The following is a 19932-nucleotide window of genomic DNA, read 5'->3' as shown; positions in this document are numbered from 1 at the left end:
CAGCATACTGACTATTTTGGCTGTTGCTTCCATACAAACCAGAACTGGTGGGCAGCTTGCTAACCAGCTTGCTGGCAACAGAAGTAAAAAATAAAAATAAAATTAACAAGTTGAATTATTTTCACAGCCTCTGCTATTTCATATACCATCTCCCCCCTGATGTTCAGACCAATACTGTTTAGTTTGTTTTGGAAGTACTACTACAGCCTAGTTCCTTAAATTCTGGAACGGAGTCCCTTCCACAGGACGAATGAGCTAAAGTAGGCTAATGTGATTAGCATGTGGTTGTAAGTAACAAGAACATTTCCCAGGACATAGACATACAGTGCCTTGCGAAAGTATTCGGCCCCCTTGACCTTTGCGACCTTTTGCCACATTTCAGGCTTCAAACATAAAGATATAAAACTGTATTTTTTTGTGAAGAATCAACAACAAGTGGGACACAATCGTGAAGTGGAACGACATTTATTGGATATTTCAAACTTTTTTAACAAATCAAAAACTGAAAAATTTGGCGTGCAAAATTATTCAACCCCCTTAAGTTAATACTTTGTAGCACCACCTTTTGCTGCGATTACAGCTGTAAGTCGCTTGGGGTATGTCTCTATCAGTTTTGCACATCGAGAGACTGAAATGTTTTCCCATTCCTCCTTGCAAAACAGCTCCAGCTCAGTGAGGTTGGATGCAGAGCATTTGTGAACAGCAGTTTTCAGTTCTTTCCACAGATTCTCGATTGGATTCAGGTCTGGACTTTGACTTGGCCATTCTAACACCTGGATATGTTTATTTTTGAACCATTCCATTGTAGATTTTGCTTTATGTTTTGGATCATTGTCTTGTTGGAAGACAAATTTCCGTCCCAGTCTCAGGTCTTTTGCAGACTCCATCAGGTTTTCTTCCAGAATGGTCCTGTATTTGGCTCCATCCATCTTCCCATCAATTTTAACCATCTTCCCTGTCCCTGCTGAAGAAAAGCAGGCCCAAACCATGATGCTGCCACCACCATGTTTGACAGTGGGGATGGTGTGTTCAGGGTTATGAGCTGTGTTGCTTTTACGCCAAACATAACGTTTTGCATTGTTGCCAAAAAGTTCAATTTTGGTTTCATCTGACCAGAGCACCTTCTTCCACATGTTTGGTGTGTCTCCCAGGTGGCTTGTGGCAAACTTTAAACGACACTTTTTATGGATATCTTTAAGAAATGGCTTTCTTCTTGCCACTCTTCCATTAAGGCCAGATTTGTGCAATATACGACTGATTGTTGTCCTATGGACAGAGTCTCCCACCTCAGTTGTAGATCTCTGCAGTTCATCCAGAGTGATCATGGGCCTCTTGGCTGCATCTCTGATCAGTCTTCTCCTTGTATGAGCTGAAAGTTTAGAGGGACGGCCAGGTCTTGGTAGATTTGCAGTGGTCTGATACTCCTTCCATTTCAATATTATCGCTTGCACAGTGCTCCTTGGGATGTTTAAAGCTTGGGAAATCTTTTTGTATCCAAATCCGGCTTTAAACTTCTTCACAACAGTATCTCGGACCTGCCTGGTGTGTTCTTGTTCTTCATGATGCTCTCTGCGCTTTTAACGGACCTCTGAGACTATCACAGTGCAGGTGCATTTATACGGAGACTTGATTACACACAGGTGGATTGTATTTATCATCATTAGTCATTTTGGTCAACATTGGATCATTCAGAGATCCTCACTGAACTTCTGGAGAGAGTTTGCTGCATTGAAAGTAAAGGGGCTGAATAATTTTGCACGCCCAATTTTTCAGTTTTTGATTTGTTAAAAAAGTTTGAAATATCCAATAAATGTCGTTCCACTTCATGATTGTGTCCCACTTGTCGTTGATTCTTCACAAAAAAATACAGTTTTATATCTTTATGTTTGAAGCCTGAAATGTGGCAAAAGGTCGCAAAGTTCAAGGGGGCCGAATACTTTCGCAAGGCACTGTATCTGATTTTGTCAGAAAGCTTAAATTCTTGTTAATCTAACTGCACTGTCCAATTTACAATAGCTATTATAGTAAACTAATATCATGCTATTGTTTGAGGAGAGTGTACAATTTTTAACATGAAAAGTTATTAGTAAACAAATTAAGCACATTTGGGCAGTCTTGATACAACATTTTGAACAGAAATACAACGCTTCATTGGATCAGTCTAAAACTTTGTACATACACTGCTGCCATCTAGTGGCCAAAACTTCAAATTGCACCAGGGCTGCAAAAACACTTTATGGCCTTTCTCTTGCATTTCAAAGATGATGGTACAAATCAATCCAAAAGAACGTTTGGTTTATTCTTTCTATTATCTTTTACCAGATCTACTGTGTTATATTATCCTTCATTCCTTTCACATTTCAACAACCGACATAGTGTTTCCTTTCAAATGGTACCAAGAATATGCATATCCTTGCTTCAGGGCCTGAGCTATAGGTGAAAATTGAAAAAAGGGGCTAATCCTTAAGATGATTTCCAAAGCTTTTTAGGGTAATTTTTGTTCTCAATTATTTTCTCAGCAAAGTAACCCCTCTTAGCTTCAACCATCCTGCTCTGTGCTTCATTTCGGTGACATTTATATAGGACAAAATCAGGCTAATCTTGAGAGTTCTTAAATTTTTTAAAGGCCTTATTCCTTGCTTGGATAGATTCTAGAATCTCATGATTAAACCAAGGGCCCGATCTTTGCTTTACCTTGACCTGTCTAATGGGAGCCATCACATTCACCACATCAAGGAATCTACATTTAAAGACTTCCCAGGCACTGTCTACCCCTACACTATCTAGCACAGGTGACCAGTCAATTTTACCCACTTCCTCCCTAAACTTTCAACAGGGTATTTTTTGAGTCTACTGATTCTAACGGTTTTGTGACACTTAAATATAAATTTGAAAATCGTCCTTGTGCAAACTGTAATAAAATGATCACTGATTCATACACTATTACTCCACTCTGCTATATTTTAGATTGACTTAATATCGGTGCCTGATCAATCATACTCTGCACTGTTTCACATATCTTGGTGGGACCTTTTATCATTTGAGTCAGAGCAAGTGATCTACAAAAGTGCATAAATACATTGTGGGTTGGGCTATTCTTTCTGCAGACGTCAGCACTGAAATCCATTTACTGAATGATTTCCTTCAACGGGGAATCATTACAGTTTCACAACACAATTTCGAGACCTTCATAGAATGTATTCTGATTGGGCAGCCTGTAACACAGCCCCCCCCCCCCAAAAAAAAATTGCTTAGTTTTGGGAAGACAGATATCTGGCCAGACAATCCCCAGATCAGCTCTGAAATCCGACCTGACGTTAAAAGCAATGTCTGATCTTACAAACGTACATGACCCCCCACCGTTCCCATTCTTCCTGACAACAGAGTAATTACCTGTCTCAATTTCTGAGTCACAAACAGATGAATCCAACCATGTCTCAGTAAATCATAAGACACCCACCTCTGATTTGTAAACCATCTCATCGATCTTCCGTAGTCGACTTCGGACGTTTAAGTGCAGAAAATGTAAGCCCTTCTTCCCAAAGGCCTTGTTGAATTCCAGATCCACGTGTAACTCTCTTCCCAATGCATTGCCTCCAGTGGCCTCTCAGCCACCATGGAGCACCCCTCCCCAGGTGCTACACATGCCCAGCTGATGAGTGGGCATGTGCCTGAACTCAATTTTATAGACTAATTGTAGTCTCACCCATTCATGTCTAATGACCAGGTCATTTTTGACCAGGAACACCACAGCTTTACAAACGTTAAATAAAACACCCGAAATGTAATGAGAATCATCAAAATATATTTTGTGTGTTCAGATGCCATGTATGGACACAGTCATGTGACCTTATGACAATCAGATTAAATGAACTACATTTTTCGGAGAGAAAACTTGTAAATCAGTCCAATTAGACCGGAACTCAGCAGGATGGTTAAACAGATGGATTTTAAAAGGGATTTCTTTTCTATCATGCAATTCGATTGTTAGCGGGGACGTGGACGTCAACTCTGGGGCATTAATGGACAGTAGACTATTTCTCATTTATAACATACTAAACGATCTGCGTCATTTATAACATAAAAAATAATGTTTCATTTATAACATACAAAACGATCTGCTTCATTTATAACATACGAAATAATAAGTTTAATTTATAACATACTAAAGAATATGTTTCATTTATAACAAACTTAAGAATATGTTTCATTTATAACAAACTTAAGAATATGTTTCATTTATAACATACTAAGAATGTTTCATTTATAACATACTAAAGAATATGTTTCATTTATAACATACTAAAGAATATGTTTCATTTATAACACAGTAAACGTTTTTTTAATGTAACATGCTAAAGGAGCTGTTGACTAAAATAATGTCTAATTGTTTCATGATTCTTCGTTGAATCATTGATTGTATACGAACCAATCTGTACTTCTGTGATTGACATATAAAAGGCCTAAATAATAGTAGGCAACAACAGCGTGTCATTGATGCTGTCGTTTTGAAAAAGCAACATGTAACCAAAACATCGTGACACAAGTCAATTTACTCATGACGTGCGCAACGGGATACATGGACGAGTTGTTTTCAGAGCAAGAAACAGATCAACATTTTTTTTTTGTGGGGGGATTTACTCACTGATCTTCCAATCAGTTTTCTCTCAAATGCATTTACGTTTTATCAAGTGTTAAATAAATCGGGATATTGTGAAGGGAGGAGACTACTATCGGATTGTTTTATCCTTCACCGAGTCAGCGAAAATCTGGTGCGCTATTGGGTAGGGCGAGAGCGCAGCGAAGACGCACAGGGAGGTCCAGTCCATGAAGGTAGCGGCTTCCTGGGTGAATCATTTGTTATTCTAGAGGCATCAGCTTGTTCCCAGGTTTGGTGCGAATTATCCATCAGCAGAATCTCATTGAAACACATGTTTTACTTGTACTGTAGTTTCTCACAAGATCATCTAAAGAATTGCGTCAACCAAAGGATACGCGCGCTGCAGTTTATCCAGAAGAGTTGTCCAAGTTGAGCCTCTAGAAATGTGGATAGAAGCTGGTACAGTATGACTTGTCGGCTTGGCAGTGTTAGTGCTTATCTATAGCCTAACTGACCCGCGCGTTATCAATTACGACCAAGGTCGGCAAATATCTGAAGGTCTAAATATGATTATAAATAGCTCGGACATATTTTGTAACTATGAAGAAATAGGTAACTTCACCAACAACTCGTCATGTGTGAACACGACTCAGTACTCACCCAGCTTCATCGACCTGGCGACGTTTATGCACATATTCCCGTCCATATACGGCATCCTGTGTACTATAGGAGTGATCGCCAACGGTTTGGTGATTTACGCAGTGGCGACATGCAAGAAGAAGATGGTCTCGGACATCTACGTGCTGAACTTGGCCGTTGCAGATATGCTCTTCTTGCTGGTGATGCCTTTCAACATTCACCAGCTGGTCCGGGACAGACAGTGGGTGTTCGGGAACTTCATGTGCAAAGCTGTCGTGGTGGTGGATGTTAGCAACCAGTTCACTACGGTGGGGATTGTAACCGTGCTGTGTATCGACAGGTAAGTCTCCATCTCTCCAAATTCAACAGGTGCCAGTTTGATCATGACAAAGAGAGGTGTCGAATATAGCATCAATTTGGTCTCCCTTCACCTTTATGTATCCAGGTAGATATAACCTGGTGTAGGATATGATTATAACGAAGTTATTACGAAGAACACTCGTTATATGCAACCGAGGGGCGATTTTTTCTTCTTGAGAGGAATGGTCGGTAGCCGGAACATAATTAGACATTAATGTGTAGACTCCAAATTGACCACAAGAAACCCAAACGGATATCACATTTGACCTAAAACATAATCATTCCAAATCCTTGCAACTTTTGTATAAGATCACGTGTCTCTGTATTATACGCGGCAATACTTGGGAACACATTTCTGAAATTAAAATCAGATGGAGCTGATTTCCTGGTGTTTTTACACAACGTTTTTCCAATAATAATAATAATAATAATAATAAAAATACTAGAAATAATAATAATACAATGTTGCTCAGAAAACTTGGGGGGGGGGTCAAAAAACAACAACCTCAGGCCTCCAGTTGTCGACCATGGTAAGAGGGTTCCGTGATAAAGCACAGCCAAAGCAGATCAGTATCTGAGGATCTAGGCCTACATAGTAACATAAAACTGAAAATTATAACTTCCATTCTGGCTTTTATGAACAGTAAAATACTCTGAAACATTTTTACTGTAGCATCGTGTAAAATGTGGTGCATTGTGGGAATATGTTGTGGTCTGGGGCAAATAATTGCTATATTTCGAATGGGATCGTAATTCCACTTTACTGTTTCTCTGGAGTGCCAAAAACCTTTCGTCCACTAGTGGGTGCAAGGTAGGGTTGTTTCTGTCTCATTAACATAAACTCAGCAAAAAAAAGAAACGTTCCTTTTTCAGGACCCTGTCTTTCAAAGATAATTAGTAAAAACCCAAATAACTTCACAGATATTCAATGATTTAAACACTGTTTCCCATGCTTGTTCAATGAACCATAAACAATTAATGAACATGCACCTGTGGAACGGTCATTAAGACACTAACAGCTTACAGATGGTAGGCAATTAAGGTCACAGTTATGAAAACTAAGGACACTAAAAGAGGCCTTTCTACTGACTCTGAAAAACACCAAAAGAAAGATGCCCAGGGTCACTCCCCATCTGCGTGAACGTGCCTTAGGCATGCTGCAATGAGACATGAGGACTGCAGATGTGGCCAGGGCAATAAATTGTCCGTACTGTGAGATGCCTAAGACAGCGCTACAGGGAGACAGGGTGGACAGCTGATCGTCCTCGCAGTGGCAGACCACGTGTAACAACACCTGCACAGGATCGGTACATCCAAGCATCACACCTGCTGGACACGTACAGGATGGCAACAACAACTGCCCAAGTTACACCAGGAATGCACAATCCCTCCATCAGTGCTCAGACAGTCCGCAACAGGCTGAGAGAGGCTGGACTGATGGCTTGTAGGCCTGTTGTAAGGCAGGTCCTCACCAGACATCACCGGCAACAACGTTGCCTATGGGCACAAACCCACCGTCGCTGGACCAGACAGGACTGGCAAAAAGAGCTCTTCACTGATGAGTCACGTCTTTTTCTCACCAGAGGTGATGTTCTGATTCAAGTTTATCATCGAAGGAATGAGTGTTACACCGAGGCCTGTACTCTGGAGCGGGAACAATTTGGAGGTGGAGGGTCAGTCATGGTCTGGGGCGTTGTGTCACAGCATCATCATTTCCTGCAAGACAGGAGTGTCAGTGTTCTGCCATGACCAGTGAAGAGTCCGGATCTCAAACCCATTGAGCACGTCTGGTACCTGTTGGATCAGAGGGTGAGGGCTTGGGCCATTCCCCCCAGAAATGTCCGGGAACTTGCAGGTGCCTTGGTGGAAGAGTAGGGTAACATCTCACAGCAAAAACTGGCAAATCTGGTGCAGTCAATGAAGAAGCGATGCACTGCAGTATTTAATGCAGCTGGTGACCACACCAGATACTGACTGTTACTTTTGATTTTGACCCCCCCACCTTTGTTCAGGGATACATTATGTCACGTGTCTGTGGAACTTGTTCAGTTTATGTCTCAGTTGTTGAATCTTGTTATGTTCATACAAATATTTACACATGTTAGGTTTGCTGAAAATAAACGCAGTTGACAGTGAGAGGATGTTTCTTTTTCGTTGCACCCCTGATTGAGAATGCTGTAACCAATTTAACTCCTTTGTGGTTATAGTGCCACGTCAATTTGTATAAGAGACAGATTGGAGTTTAATACAGTCAATCTTACTGCATTGTATCTTACTACATTGTATCTTACTGCATTGTATCTCACTGCATTGTACTGAGTGTCATTACACAGTACTTGCTTTGATATCATAATTATATTACAGTAGGTGTACTGTAATATGAAATACCAGATTTTGACTTGCCACAAGCTGCCTGTAAAACTACTGTCAAATCCACAGTAACCCTTGTACAGAAGACTGTCATACTTTACTGGAGGAGTGTGTCATACTTTACTGGAGGAGTCTGTCATACTTTACTGAAGGAGTCTGTCATACTTTACTGGAGGAGTCTGTCATACTTTACTGGAGGAGTGTGTCATAACTTACTGGAGGAGTCTGTCATACTTTACTGGAGGAGTCTGTCATACTTTACTGGAGGAGTCTGTCATACTTTACTGGAGGAGTCTGTCATACTTTACTGGAGGAGTGTGTCATACTTTACTGGAGGAGTGTGTCATACTTTACTGGAGGAGTCTGTCATACTTTACTGGAGGAGTGTGTCATACTTTACTGGAGGAGTGTGTCATACTTTACTGGAGGAGTCTGTCATACTTTACTGGAGGAGTCTGTCATGCTTTACTGGAGGAGTCTGTCATACTTTACTGGAGGAGTCTGTCATACTTTACTGGAGGAGTGTGTCATACTTTACTGGAGGAGTGTGTCATACTTTACTGGAGGAGTCTGTCATACTTTACTGGAGGAATGTGTCATACAATAAATATATGTTATTGTTTTCAGTGTGTTTATTAGAACAAAATAAAAATAAAAAAAGTGATTTTCTGATCTAATATGGATCCGCCAGCATACAGCCTATCAATTAGTATAATAGCCTGCAAATATCATGTGCACCCTGCCATATCCATAACCCAGAGGGTGGACATTGATGAGTTAATAATGAAATGGATGGTCACAGATTGAATGCTCATAGCCGTACATAAAACATATATTCAAGGTTAACTGGTTTATCGTCTTCATTTGGGACCGAGGTAATACATCCATTTCAGACACGGCCAACGTGTTGTATGGAGTGACGATCCATATTCTGTCTCACACAATTCACCCGCCAGTTAACATTACTCTCAGTTGAATATTTCTTCTTCAAGAGCGCAAATGGATAAATAATAACCACTATCAAATTAATAGACAGAGCTAATGGATGAAAGGACTGACCCGTCTCTACAAGATCAATATTATAGTTTTAACCATGGGTTGTATTCAATCCGTATCGTGAAAGTTCAAGGTTAATGCATGATAGAAATGTATGCTCTTGCGTTAACGGAGAAGACTGCATTCACAGTAAATGCTGCGTATTTCGGCTCAATAGGAAATTACTTTTCAATTTCTATCGTGGAATCTTTAACGCGTCAGCGACACAGATTGAATAGAACCCAATGTTTTGAGATTTTACTGTGTTTTTTTGCATTTTTTACAAACATTGGAGAAAAATAATCTTACAGCCTGGATTCGAACCAGGCATGAAGACATCTCCACAGTAATATCTCCATGGTAATGAAGACATCTCTACAGTAATGTCTCTACAGTAATGAAGACATCTCTACAGTAATATCTCTACAGTAATGAAGACATCTCTACAGTATGGTCATGAAGACATCTCTACAGTAATATCTCCATGGTAATGAAGACATCTCTACAGTAATAATGTCTCTACAGTAATGAAGACATCTCTACAGTAATATCTCTACATGAAGACATCTCTACAGTAATACAGTAATGAAGACATCTCTACAGTAATAATCATGAAGACATCTCTACAGTAATATCTCCATGGTAATGAAGACATCTCACAGTAATATCTCTACAGTAATGAAGACATCTCTACAGTAATATCTCTATGGTCATGAAGACATCTCTACAGTAATATCTCCATGGTAATGAAGACATCTCTACAGTAATGTCTCTACAGTAATGAAGACATCTCTACAGTAATATCTCTATGGTCATGAAGACATCTCTACAGTAATATCTCCATGGTCCATATGAAGACATCTCTACAGTAATATCTCTACAGTAATGAAGACATCTCTGCAGTAATATCTCCATGGTCATGAAGACATCTTCACAGTAATATCTCCATGGTAATGAAGACATCTCTACAGTAATATCTCTACAGTAATGAAGACATCTCTACAGTAATATCTCTATGGTAATGAAGACATCTCTACAGTAATATCTCTATGGTCATGAAGACATCTCTACAGTAATATCTCTACAGTAATGAAGACATCTCTACAGTAATATCTCTACAGTAATGAAGACATCTCTACAGTAATATCTCTATGGTAATGAAGACATCTCTACAGTAATATCTCTATGGTCATGAAGACATCTCTACAGTAATATCTATACAGTAATGAAGACATCTTCACAGTAATATCTCTATGGTCATGAAGACATCTCTACAGTAATATCTCATTGGTCCATATGAAGACATCTCTACAGTAATATCTCTATGGTAATGAAGACATCTCTACAGTAATGTCTCTACAGTAATGAAGACATCTCTACAGTAATATCTCTATGGTCATGAAGACATCTCTACAGTAATATCTCCATGGTAATGAAGACATCTCTACAGTAATATCTCTACAGTAATGAAGACATCTCTACAGTAATATCTCTATGGTCATGAAGACATCTCTACAGTAATATCTCCATGGTAATGAAGACATCTCTACAGTAATGTCTCTACAGTAATGAAGACATCTCTACAGTAATATCTCTATGGTCATGAAGACATCTCTACAGTAATATCTCCATGGTCCATATGAAGACATCTCTACAGTAATATCTCTACAGTAATGAAGACATCTCTGCAGTAATATCTCCATGGTCATGAAGACATCTTCACAGTAATATCTCCATGGTAATGAAGACATCTCTACAGTAATATCTCTACAGTAATGAAGACATCTCTACAGTAATATCTCTATGGTCATGAAGACATCTCTACAGTAATGTCTCTCCATGGTAATGAAGACATCTCTACAGTAATATCTCTATGGTAATGAAGACATCTCTACAGTAATGTTTCTACAGTAATGAAGACATCTCTACAGTAATATCTCTATGGTCATGAAGACATCTCTACATTAATATCTCCATGGTAATGAAGACATCTCTACAGTAATATCTCTATGGTCATGAAGACATCTCTACAGTAATATCTCCATGGTAATGAAGACATCTCTACAGTAATGTCTCTACAGTAATGAAGACATCTCTAAGTAATATCTCTTGGTCATGAAGACATCTCTACAGTAATATCTCCATGGTCCATATGAAGACATCTCTACAGTAATATCTCTACAGTAATGAAGACATCTCTGCAGTAATATCTCCATGGTCATGAAGACATCTTCACAGTAATATCTCCATGGTAATGAAGACATTGAAGTAATGAAGAATCTCTACAGTAATGTCTCTTAATGAAGACATCTCTACAGTAATATCTCTGTGGTCATGAAGACATCTTCACAGTAATATCTCCATGGTAATGAAGACATCTCTACAGTAATATCTATACAGTAATGAAGACATCTTCACAGTAATATCTCTATGGACATGAAGACAACTCTACAGTAATATCTCATTGGTCATGAAGACATCTCTACAGTAATATCTCTATGGTAATGAAGACATCTCTACAGTAATGTCTCTACAGTAATGAAGACATCTCTACAGTAATATCTCTATGGTCATGAAGACATCTCTACAGTAATATCTCCATGGTAATGAAGACATCTCTACAGTAATATCTCTACAGTAATGAAGACATCTCTACAGTAATATCTCTATGGTCATGAAGACATCTACAGTAATATCTCCAGTAATGACATCTCTCAGTAATGGTAATGAAGACATCTCTACAGTAATATCTCTATGGTCATGAAGACATCTCTACAGTAATATCTCCATGGTCCATATGAAGACATCTCTACAGTAATATCTCTACAGTAATGAAGACATCTCTGCAGTAATATCTCCATGGTCATGAAGACATCTTCACAGTAATATCTCCATGGTAATGAAGACATCTCTACAGTAATATCTCTACAGTAATGAAGACATCTCTACAGTAATATCTCTATAGTAATGAAGACATCTCTACAGTAATATCTCCATGGTCATGAAGACATCTTCACAGTAATATCTCTACAGTAATGAAGACATCTCTACAGTAATGTCTCTACAGTAATGAAGACATCTCTACAGTAATATCTCTGTGGTCATGAAGACATCTTCACAGTAATATCTCCATGGTAATGAAGACATCTCTACAGTAATATCTCTACAGTAATGGACATCTTCACAGTAATATCTCATGGTAATGAAGACATCTCTACAGTAATATCTCATTGGTCCATATGAAGACATCTCTACAGTAATATCTCTATGGTAATGAAGACATCTCTACAGTAATATCTCATTGGTCCATATGAAGACATCTCTACAGTAATATCTCTGTGGTCATGAAGACATCTCTACAGTAATATCTCTATGGTCATGAAGACATCTCTACAGTAATATCTCTATGGTCATGAAGACATCTCTACAGTAATATCTCTATGGTCATGAAGACATCTCTACAGTAATATCTCTATGGTCATGAAGACATCTCTACAGTAATATCTCCATGGTCCATATGAAGACATCTCTACAGTAATATCTCTACAGTAATGAAGACATCTCTGCAGTAATATCTCCATGGTCATGAAGACATCTTCACAGTAATATCTCCATGGTAATGAAGACATCTCTACAGTAATATCTCTACAGTAATGAAGACATCTCTACAGTAATATCTCTATGGTAATGAAGACATCTCTACAGTAATATCTCTATGGTCATGAAGACATCTTCACAGTAATATCTCTACAGTAATGAAGACATCTCTACAGTAATGTCTCTACAGTAATGAAGACATCTCTACAGTAATATCTCTGTGGTCATGAAGACATCTTCACAGTAATATCTCTATGGTCATGAAGACATCTCTACAGTAATATCTCTACAGTAATGAAGACATCTTCACAGTAATATCTCTATGGTAATGAAGACATCTCTACAGTAATATCTCATTGGTCCATATGAAGACATCTCTACAGTAATATCTCTAGTAATGAAGACATCTCTACAGTAATGTCTCTACAGTAATGAAGACATCTCTACAGTAATATCTCTATGGTCATGAAGACATCTCTACAGTAATATCTCCATGGTAATGAAGACATCTCTACAGTAATATCTCTACAGTAATGAAGACATCTCTACAGTAATATCTCTATGGTCATGAAGACATCTCTACAGTAATATCTCCATGGTAATGAAGTACAGTAATGTCTCTACAGTAATGAAGACATCTCTACAGTAATATCTCTATGGTCATGAAGACATCTCTACAGTAATATCTCCATGGTCCATATGAAGACATCTCTACAGTAATATCTCTATGGTCATGAAGACATCTCTACAGTAATATCTCTATGGTCATGAAGACATCTTCACAGTAATATCTCCATGGTAATGAAGACATCTCTACAGTAATATCTCTACAGTAATGAAGACATCTCTACAGTAATATCTCTATGGTCATGAAGACATCTCTACAGTAATATCTCCATGGTAATGAAGACATCTCTACAGTAATATCTCTATGGTAATGAAGACATCTCTACAGTAATGTCTCTACAGTAATGAAGACATCTCTACAGTAATATCTCTATGGTCATGAAGACATCTCTACAGTAATATCTCCATGGTAATGAAGACATCTCTACAGTAATATCTCTATGGTCATGAAGACATCTCTACAGTAATATCTCCATGGTAATGAAGACATCTCTACAGTAATGTCTCTACAGTAATGAAGACATCTCTACAGTAATATCTCTATGGTCATGAAGACATCTCTACAGTAATATCTCCATGGTCCATATGAAGACATCTCTACAGTAATATCTCTACAGTAATGAAGACATCTCTGCAGTAATATCTCCATGGTCATGAAGACATCTTCACAGTAATATCTCCATGGTAATGAAGACATCTCTACAGTAATATCTCTACAGTAATGAAGACATCTCTACAGTAATATCTCTATGGTCATGAAGACATCTCTACAGTAATATCTCCATGGTCATGAAGAAGTAATATCTCTACAGTAATGAAGACATCTCTACAGTAATGTCTCTACAGTAATGAAGACATCTCTACAGTAATATCTCTATGGTAATGAAGACATCTCTACAGTAATATCTCTATGGTCATGAAGACATCTCTACAGTAATATCTCTACAGTAATGAAGACATCTTCACAGTAATATCTCTATGGTCATGAAGACATCTCTACAGTAATATCTCATTGGTCATGAAGACATCTCTACAGTAATATCTCTATGGTAATGAAGACATCTCTACAGTAATGTCTCTACAGTAATGAAGACATCTCTACAGTAATATCTCTATGGTCATGAAGACATCTCTACAGTAATATCTCCATGGTAATGAAGACATCTCTACAGTAATATCTCTACAGTAATGAAGACATCTCTACAGTAATATCTCTATGGTCATGAAGACATCTCTACAGTAATATCTCCATGGTAATGAAGACATCTCTACAGTAATGTCTCTACAGTAATGAAGACATCTCTACAGTAATATCTCTATGGTCATGAAGACATCTCTACAGTAATATCTCCATGGTCCATATGAAGACATCTCTACAGTAATATCTCTACAGTAATGAAGACATCTCTACAGTAATATCTCTATGGTCATGAAGACATCTCTACAGTAATATCTCCATGGTCATGAAGACATCTTCACAGTAATATCTCTACAGTAATGAAGACATCTCTACAGTAATGTCTCTACAGTAATGAAGACATCTCTACAGTAATATCTCTATGGTAATGAAGACATCTCTACAGTAATATCTCTATGGTCATGAAGACATCTCTACAGTAATATCTCTACAGTAATGAAGACATCTTCACAGTAATATCTCTATGGTCATGAAGACATCTCTACAGTAATATCTCATTGGTCCATATGAAGACATCTCTACAGTAATATCTCTATGGTAATGAAGACATCTCTACAGTAATATCTCATTGGTCCATATGAAGACATCTCTACAGTAATATCTCTGTGGTCATGAAGACATCTCTACAGTAATATCTCTATGGTCATGAAGACATCTCTACAGTAATATCTCATTGGTCATGAAGACATCTCTACAGTAATATCTCATTGGTCATGAAGACATCTCTACAGTAATATCTCATTGGTCATGAAGACATCTCTACAGTAATATCTCATTGGTCCATATGAAGACATCTCTACAGTAATATCTCATTGGTCATTACATTTACATTTACATTTAAGTCATTTGGCAGACGCTCTTATCCAGAGCGACTTACAAATTGGTGAATTCACCTTATGACATCCGTCATGAAGACATCTCTACAGTAATATCTCATTGGTCATGAAGACATCTCTACAGTAATATCTCTATGGTTCATATGAAGACATTGCTACAGTAATATATCTATGGTCATGAAGACATCTCTACAGTAATATCTCTATGGTCATGAAGACATCTCTGCAGTAATATCTCTATGGTCATGAAGACATCTCTGCAGTAATATCTCTATGGTAATGAGACATCTCTACAGTAATATCTCTATGGTTCATATGAAGACATCTCTACAGTAATATCTCTATGGTCCATATGAAGACATCTCTACAGTAATATCTCTATGGTCCATATGAAGACATCTCTACAGTAATATCTCTATGGTTCATATGAAGACATCTCTACAGTAATATCTCATTGGTAATGAAGACATCTCTACAGTAATATCTCATTGGTCATGAAGACATCTCTACAGTAATATCTCTATGGTCATGAAGACATCTCTACAGTAATATCTCTATGGTCATGAAGACATCTCTACAGTAATATCTCTATGGTCATGAAGACATCTCTACAGTAATATCTCTATGGTCATGAAGACATCTCTACAGTAATATCTCTATGGTCATGAAGACATCTCTACAGTAATTTCTCCATCCCTTGGCCTGCCTTGGATGTATTCAGTCGTATCATGAAAGACATAACCAGCGCAGAATAAATTCTTCCTTTTTAATTATCCGATGAGACATGGCTGTAGGATTATTTTCATTATTTCATTGACGTACGTGACACAGGGTCGTTAAGTACAGCATAGTACAGCAGATGGCTATAGACTTTACTTTGATTAACATCACCAGTAAACAGCATCTCTGATCGTTTATTTTAGGATTTATTGCATCCCAAATACATTACTTTTTCCTACGTAGTGCACAACTTTCTACAAGGGCTCATAGGGCTCTGGTGAAAAGTAGTGCATTACACAGGGAATAGGGTGCTATTTGGTACGTACATGTGATTCAGTTCATGTTGAACATCAAGCAGTACGCCAGTCATCAGTCTAACTTTATTTACTTATTCATTACAGTTTATACGTGACTTTCTTTAGCTCCCAGCTCAATTCATCCAAAAAAGACAGAAAGTCATTGGAAAACATGAATACTATACAGTACATGAAAACATGAATACTATACAGTACATGAAAACTATACAGTACATGAATACATTAATAGTATAGAGTACATGAATACTATACAGTACATGAAATCATGAATACTATACAGTACATGAAAACTATACAGTACATGAATACATTAATAATATAGAGTACATGAATACTATACAGTACATGAAATCATGAATACTATACAGTACATGAATACTATACAGTACATGAATACATTAATAATATAGAGTACATGAATACTATACAGTACATGAATACTATACAGTACATGAATACATTAATAATATAGAGTACATGAATACTATACAGTACATGAAAACTATACAGTACATGAATACTATACAGTACATGAAGACTATACAGTACATAAATACATGAATACTATACAGTACATGAAGACTATACAGTACATGAATACATGAATACTATACAGTACATGAAGACTATACAGTACATAAATACATGAATACTATACAGTACATGAAGACTATACAGTACATGAATACTATACAGTACATAAATACTATACCGTACATGAATAGTGTACAGCAGATTTTTTTATCCATAGCGACGTACAGTACAGTGAAGGAATTAATTTCTTAGTATGTGTATGTGATCCTTGAAGGAATTGAACCCATGACTTTGGGCATAGGCCAGTGTCCTCTGGGTGCATTCCATATGGCACCCTATTACCTTTGTAGTGCACTATTTTTGAACAGAGCCTTATGATCTCTTGTCAAAAGTAGTGAACTACTGTATATAGGGAATTCTTATATAGGGAATTCTCAAGGATATTCTTATGATGCATCCATGATCTTACCAACTGATGCACACATGACATTATTAGATTTTTATTTTATTTGACCTTTATTTAACCAGGCAAGTCAGTTAAGAACAAATTCTTATTTTCAATGACGGCCTGGGAACAGTGGGTTAACTGCCAGTTAAACGACAGATTTGTACCTTGTCAGCTCGGGGGTTTGAACGCTCTAACCACTAGGCCACCCTGCCGCCCCATTTATTTAATGTCACATCATGATTAGAGTCTGACTGCTCTCACAAATGTTACTATAGACCCTATGAATAGGCGACATTCAAACAGAGTATTTTTTTCTCCCAGGTTAATACATTACTGTTCGCTTTACTGACAAATACCAGTAGACAAATATGACTTAGTTATGTTTTTTTTGGGGGGGGGGTGTATGTCTGTGCATTCACATGGTTTTGTCTGGACTAGACTGGCCTGGGGTAAAAAGTAATGGGTGTTATTGAAACAACACAACATCCTCACAATGGAGTCTGCTGAATGATTCCTGTAGAGATACCGTTATGTTTCCAGCAAATGCCACCCTATTCCCTATATAATGCCCTACGTTTGATCTGGTATGGGCCCTGGTGAACAGTAGTGCAGTAGTGGTGAACAGTAGTGCACTGTACTACTAAGTATACAGACCACTTTCCTTTTTCCACATTTTGTTACGTTACAGGCTTATTCTAAAATGTTGTTTTTTTATCTAAAAAATGTTCCTCATCAATCTACACACAATAACCCATTATGACAAAGTGAAAATATGTTGTTTTTTATTTTATTTTTGCAAATGTATAACAAACAAAAAAATAATAATAAATAAATACCTTATTCAAATAACTATTCAGACCCGTTGCTATGAGACTCGAAATTGCGCTCAGTTGCATCCTGTTTCCATTGATTATCTTTGAGATGTTTCTACAACTTGATTTACCTGTGGTAAATTCAATAGTTTGGACATGATTTGAAAAGGCACACACCTGTCTATTTAAGGTCCCAGATTTCACAGTGAATGACAGAGCAAAAATCAAGCCACAAGGTCAAAGGAATTGAGTTCCGAGAACAGGATTCTGTCGAGGCACAGATCTGGGAAATGGTACAAAAACAAAATGTCTGCAGCATTGAAGGTCCCGAAGAAAACAGAGGCCTCCATCATTCTTAATGAATGGAAGAAGTTTGGAACCACTGTGTAAGGAATGGGCTGTGGTCAAAAGTGCAATTAGGGCATAGTCCAGGTACATAACCTAACCCTGACCTCTAACCCCTTGTCTCTAACTGATGTTTCTCTTTGTTTCTAACCCCAGATACATTGCCATCGTCCACCCCACCTCAGAGAAGCGGACCATCCAGTGGACCATCATCATCAACATCCTGGTGTGGGTCGGCAGCTTCCTGCTGACCGTGCCCGTCATGATCTACGCCATGGTGGTGAGGAAGAGCGACCTGGAGATATGCATGATGTTTCTGGACGGGCCTGAGGACATGTACTGGTACACTCTCTACCAGTCCATCCTGGGCTTCATCTTCCCTCTCATCATCATCTCCACCTTCTACTCCCTCACCCTCTACCACGTCTTCAGATCCATCCGCCGAGTCAAGCGTAAACAGACTGTCTGGGCGAAGCGCGCCACCAAGACCGTGGTGATGGTCATTGCGCTCTTCCTGGTGTGCTGGAGCCCGTATCACGTGATCCAGGTGATTAACTTGAGCAACAACAGGCCAACCAACACCTTCGTCTATGTCTACAACATCAGTATCTGTCTGAGTTATTCCCACAGCTGCATCAACCCTCTGATGCTGCTCATCTTCGCTCAGAACTACCGCGAGCGTCTCTGTCACAGGAAGGAGTTGAGGAGCTCGCAGCAGAACTCCTCCAAGACCACTGTGGTCAAGACAGACGGCGCCAGCGTGTCCACCGACCCAAACTACCGCAGCACAGCCATGTAATAATAGAGGCATTGCCACTCGCATACTGTACGTGTGAATGGGTAGGACATCTGTTTGTCCCAATAAGACAACTGTTTTCGTTCTTTGACGAACTTGAGCATTTTATGAATTACTGAAGTTAAAGTAGCTGAACGACAGTAGCTATCTTTCCAGGGAACAGAAGTGGTACTGTGTGTTAGTGGATGGATTACCCGACTGACTGTACCTGCTTCACCATCACTAAGAATCATTGATCCTGTGGTAGCCAAGTGTTTACTGAATCGCTGTGTAAGCCGAGCTACTCTGAGAATGGACTGAGATTGTTCATAATGGAAGTATCAAAAGGACTGTGTATCTCTTTCTCTCTCATACATGCTTTAACCACATTCAAAAATAATCTCTCTCTCTGTCTTTGTCTCTGTCTCTGTCTCTGTCTCTCTCTCTCTCTGCCTCTCTCTGTCTTTGTCTCTGTCTCTCTGTCTCTCTGTCTCTCCCCCCTCTCTCTCCCTCTCTCTCTCTCTCGCTCTCTCTCTCTCTCTCTCTGCTTACTTCACTGTAGTAAATCTGCAAAAACACAACAGTGAATACTGTAGTATAGCAATATGGGGGAGGGGAATGGGCAGGTCATATGCAATCAGAAAACTGTAGTGTTTTTGCAGACATTACTGTAGTATTTACTATAGTATTCTACAGTATACTACAACATTCTATAGTAA

At 38.4% G+C, this 19932-nt stretch overlaps 1 protein-coding gene across 1 annotated transcript; it reads left to right on the top strand.

The window, feature by feature from the left end:
- The first annotated feature begins 5067 nt into the window (after positions 1-5067).
- Positions 5068-19237, top strand: LOC135538271 (melanin-concentrating hormone receptor 2-like). Its single transcript, XM_064964188.1, has 2 exons — positions 5068-5579; positions 18595-19237. The coding sequence occupies exons 1-2, from the start codon at positions 5167-5169 to the stop codon at positions 19235-19237; spliced, it is 1056 nt and encodes a 351-aa protein (XP_064820260.1). The 5' UTR covers positions 5068-5166.
- Positions 19238-19932: the final 695 nt, after the last annotated feature.

The sequence above is a fragment of the Oncorhynchus masou genome, unplaced genomic scaffold, assembly GCF_036934945.1.
Source record: "Oncorhynchus masou masou isolate Uvic2021 unplaced genomic scaffold, UVic_Omas_1.1 unplaced_scaffold_933, whole genome shotgun sequence".
In the NCBI taxonomy this organism is placed as follows: Eukaryota; Metazoa; Chordata; class Actinopteri; order Salmoniformes; family Salmonidae; genus Oncorhynchus; species Oncorhynchus masou.
This window is presented reverse-complemented; position numbering and strand designations above follow the sequence as displayed.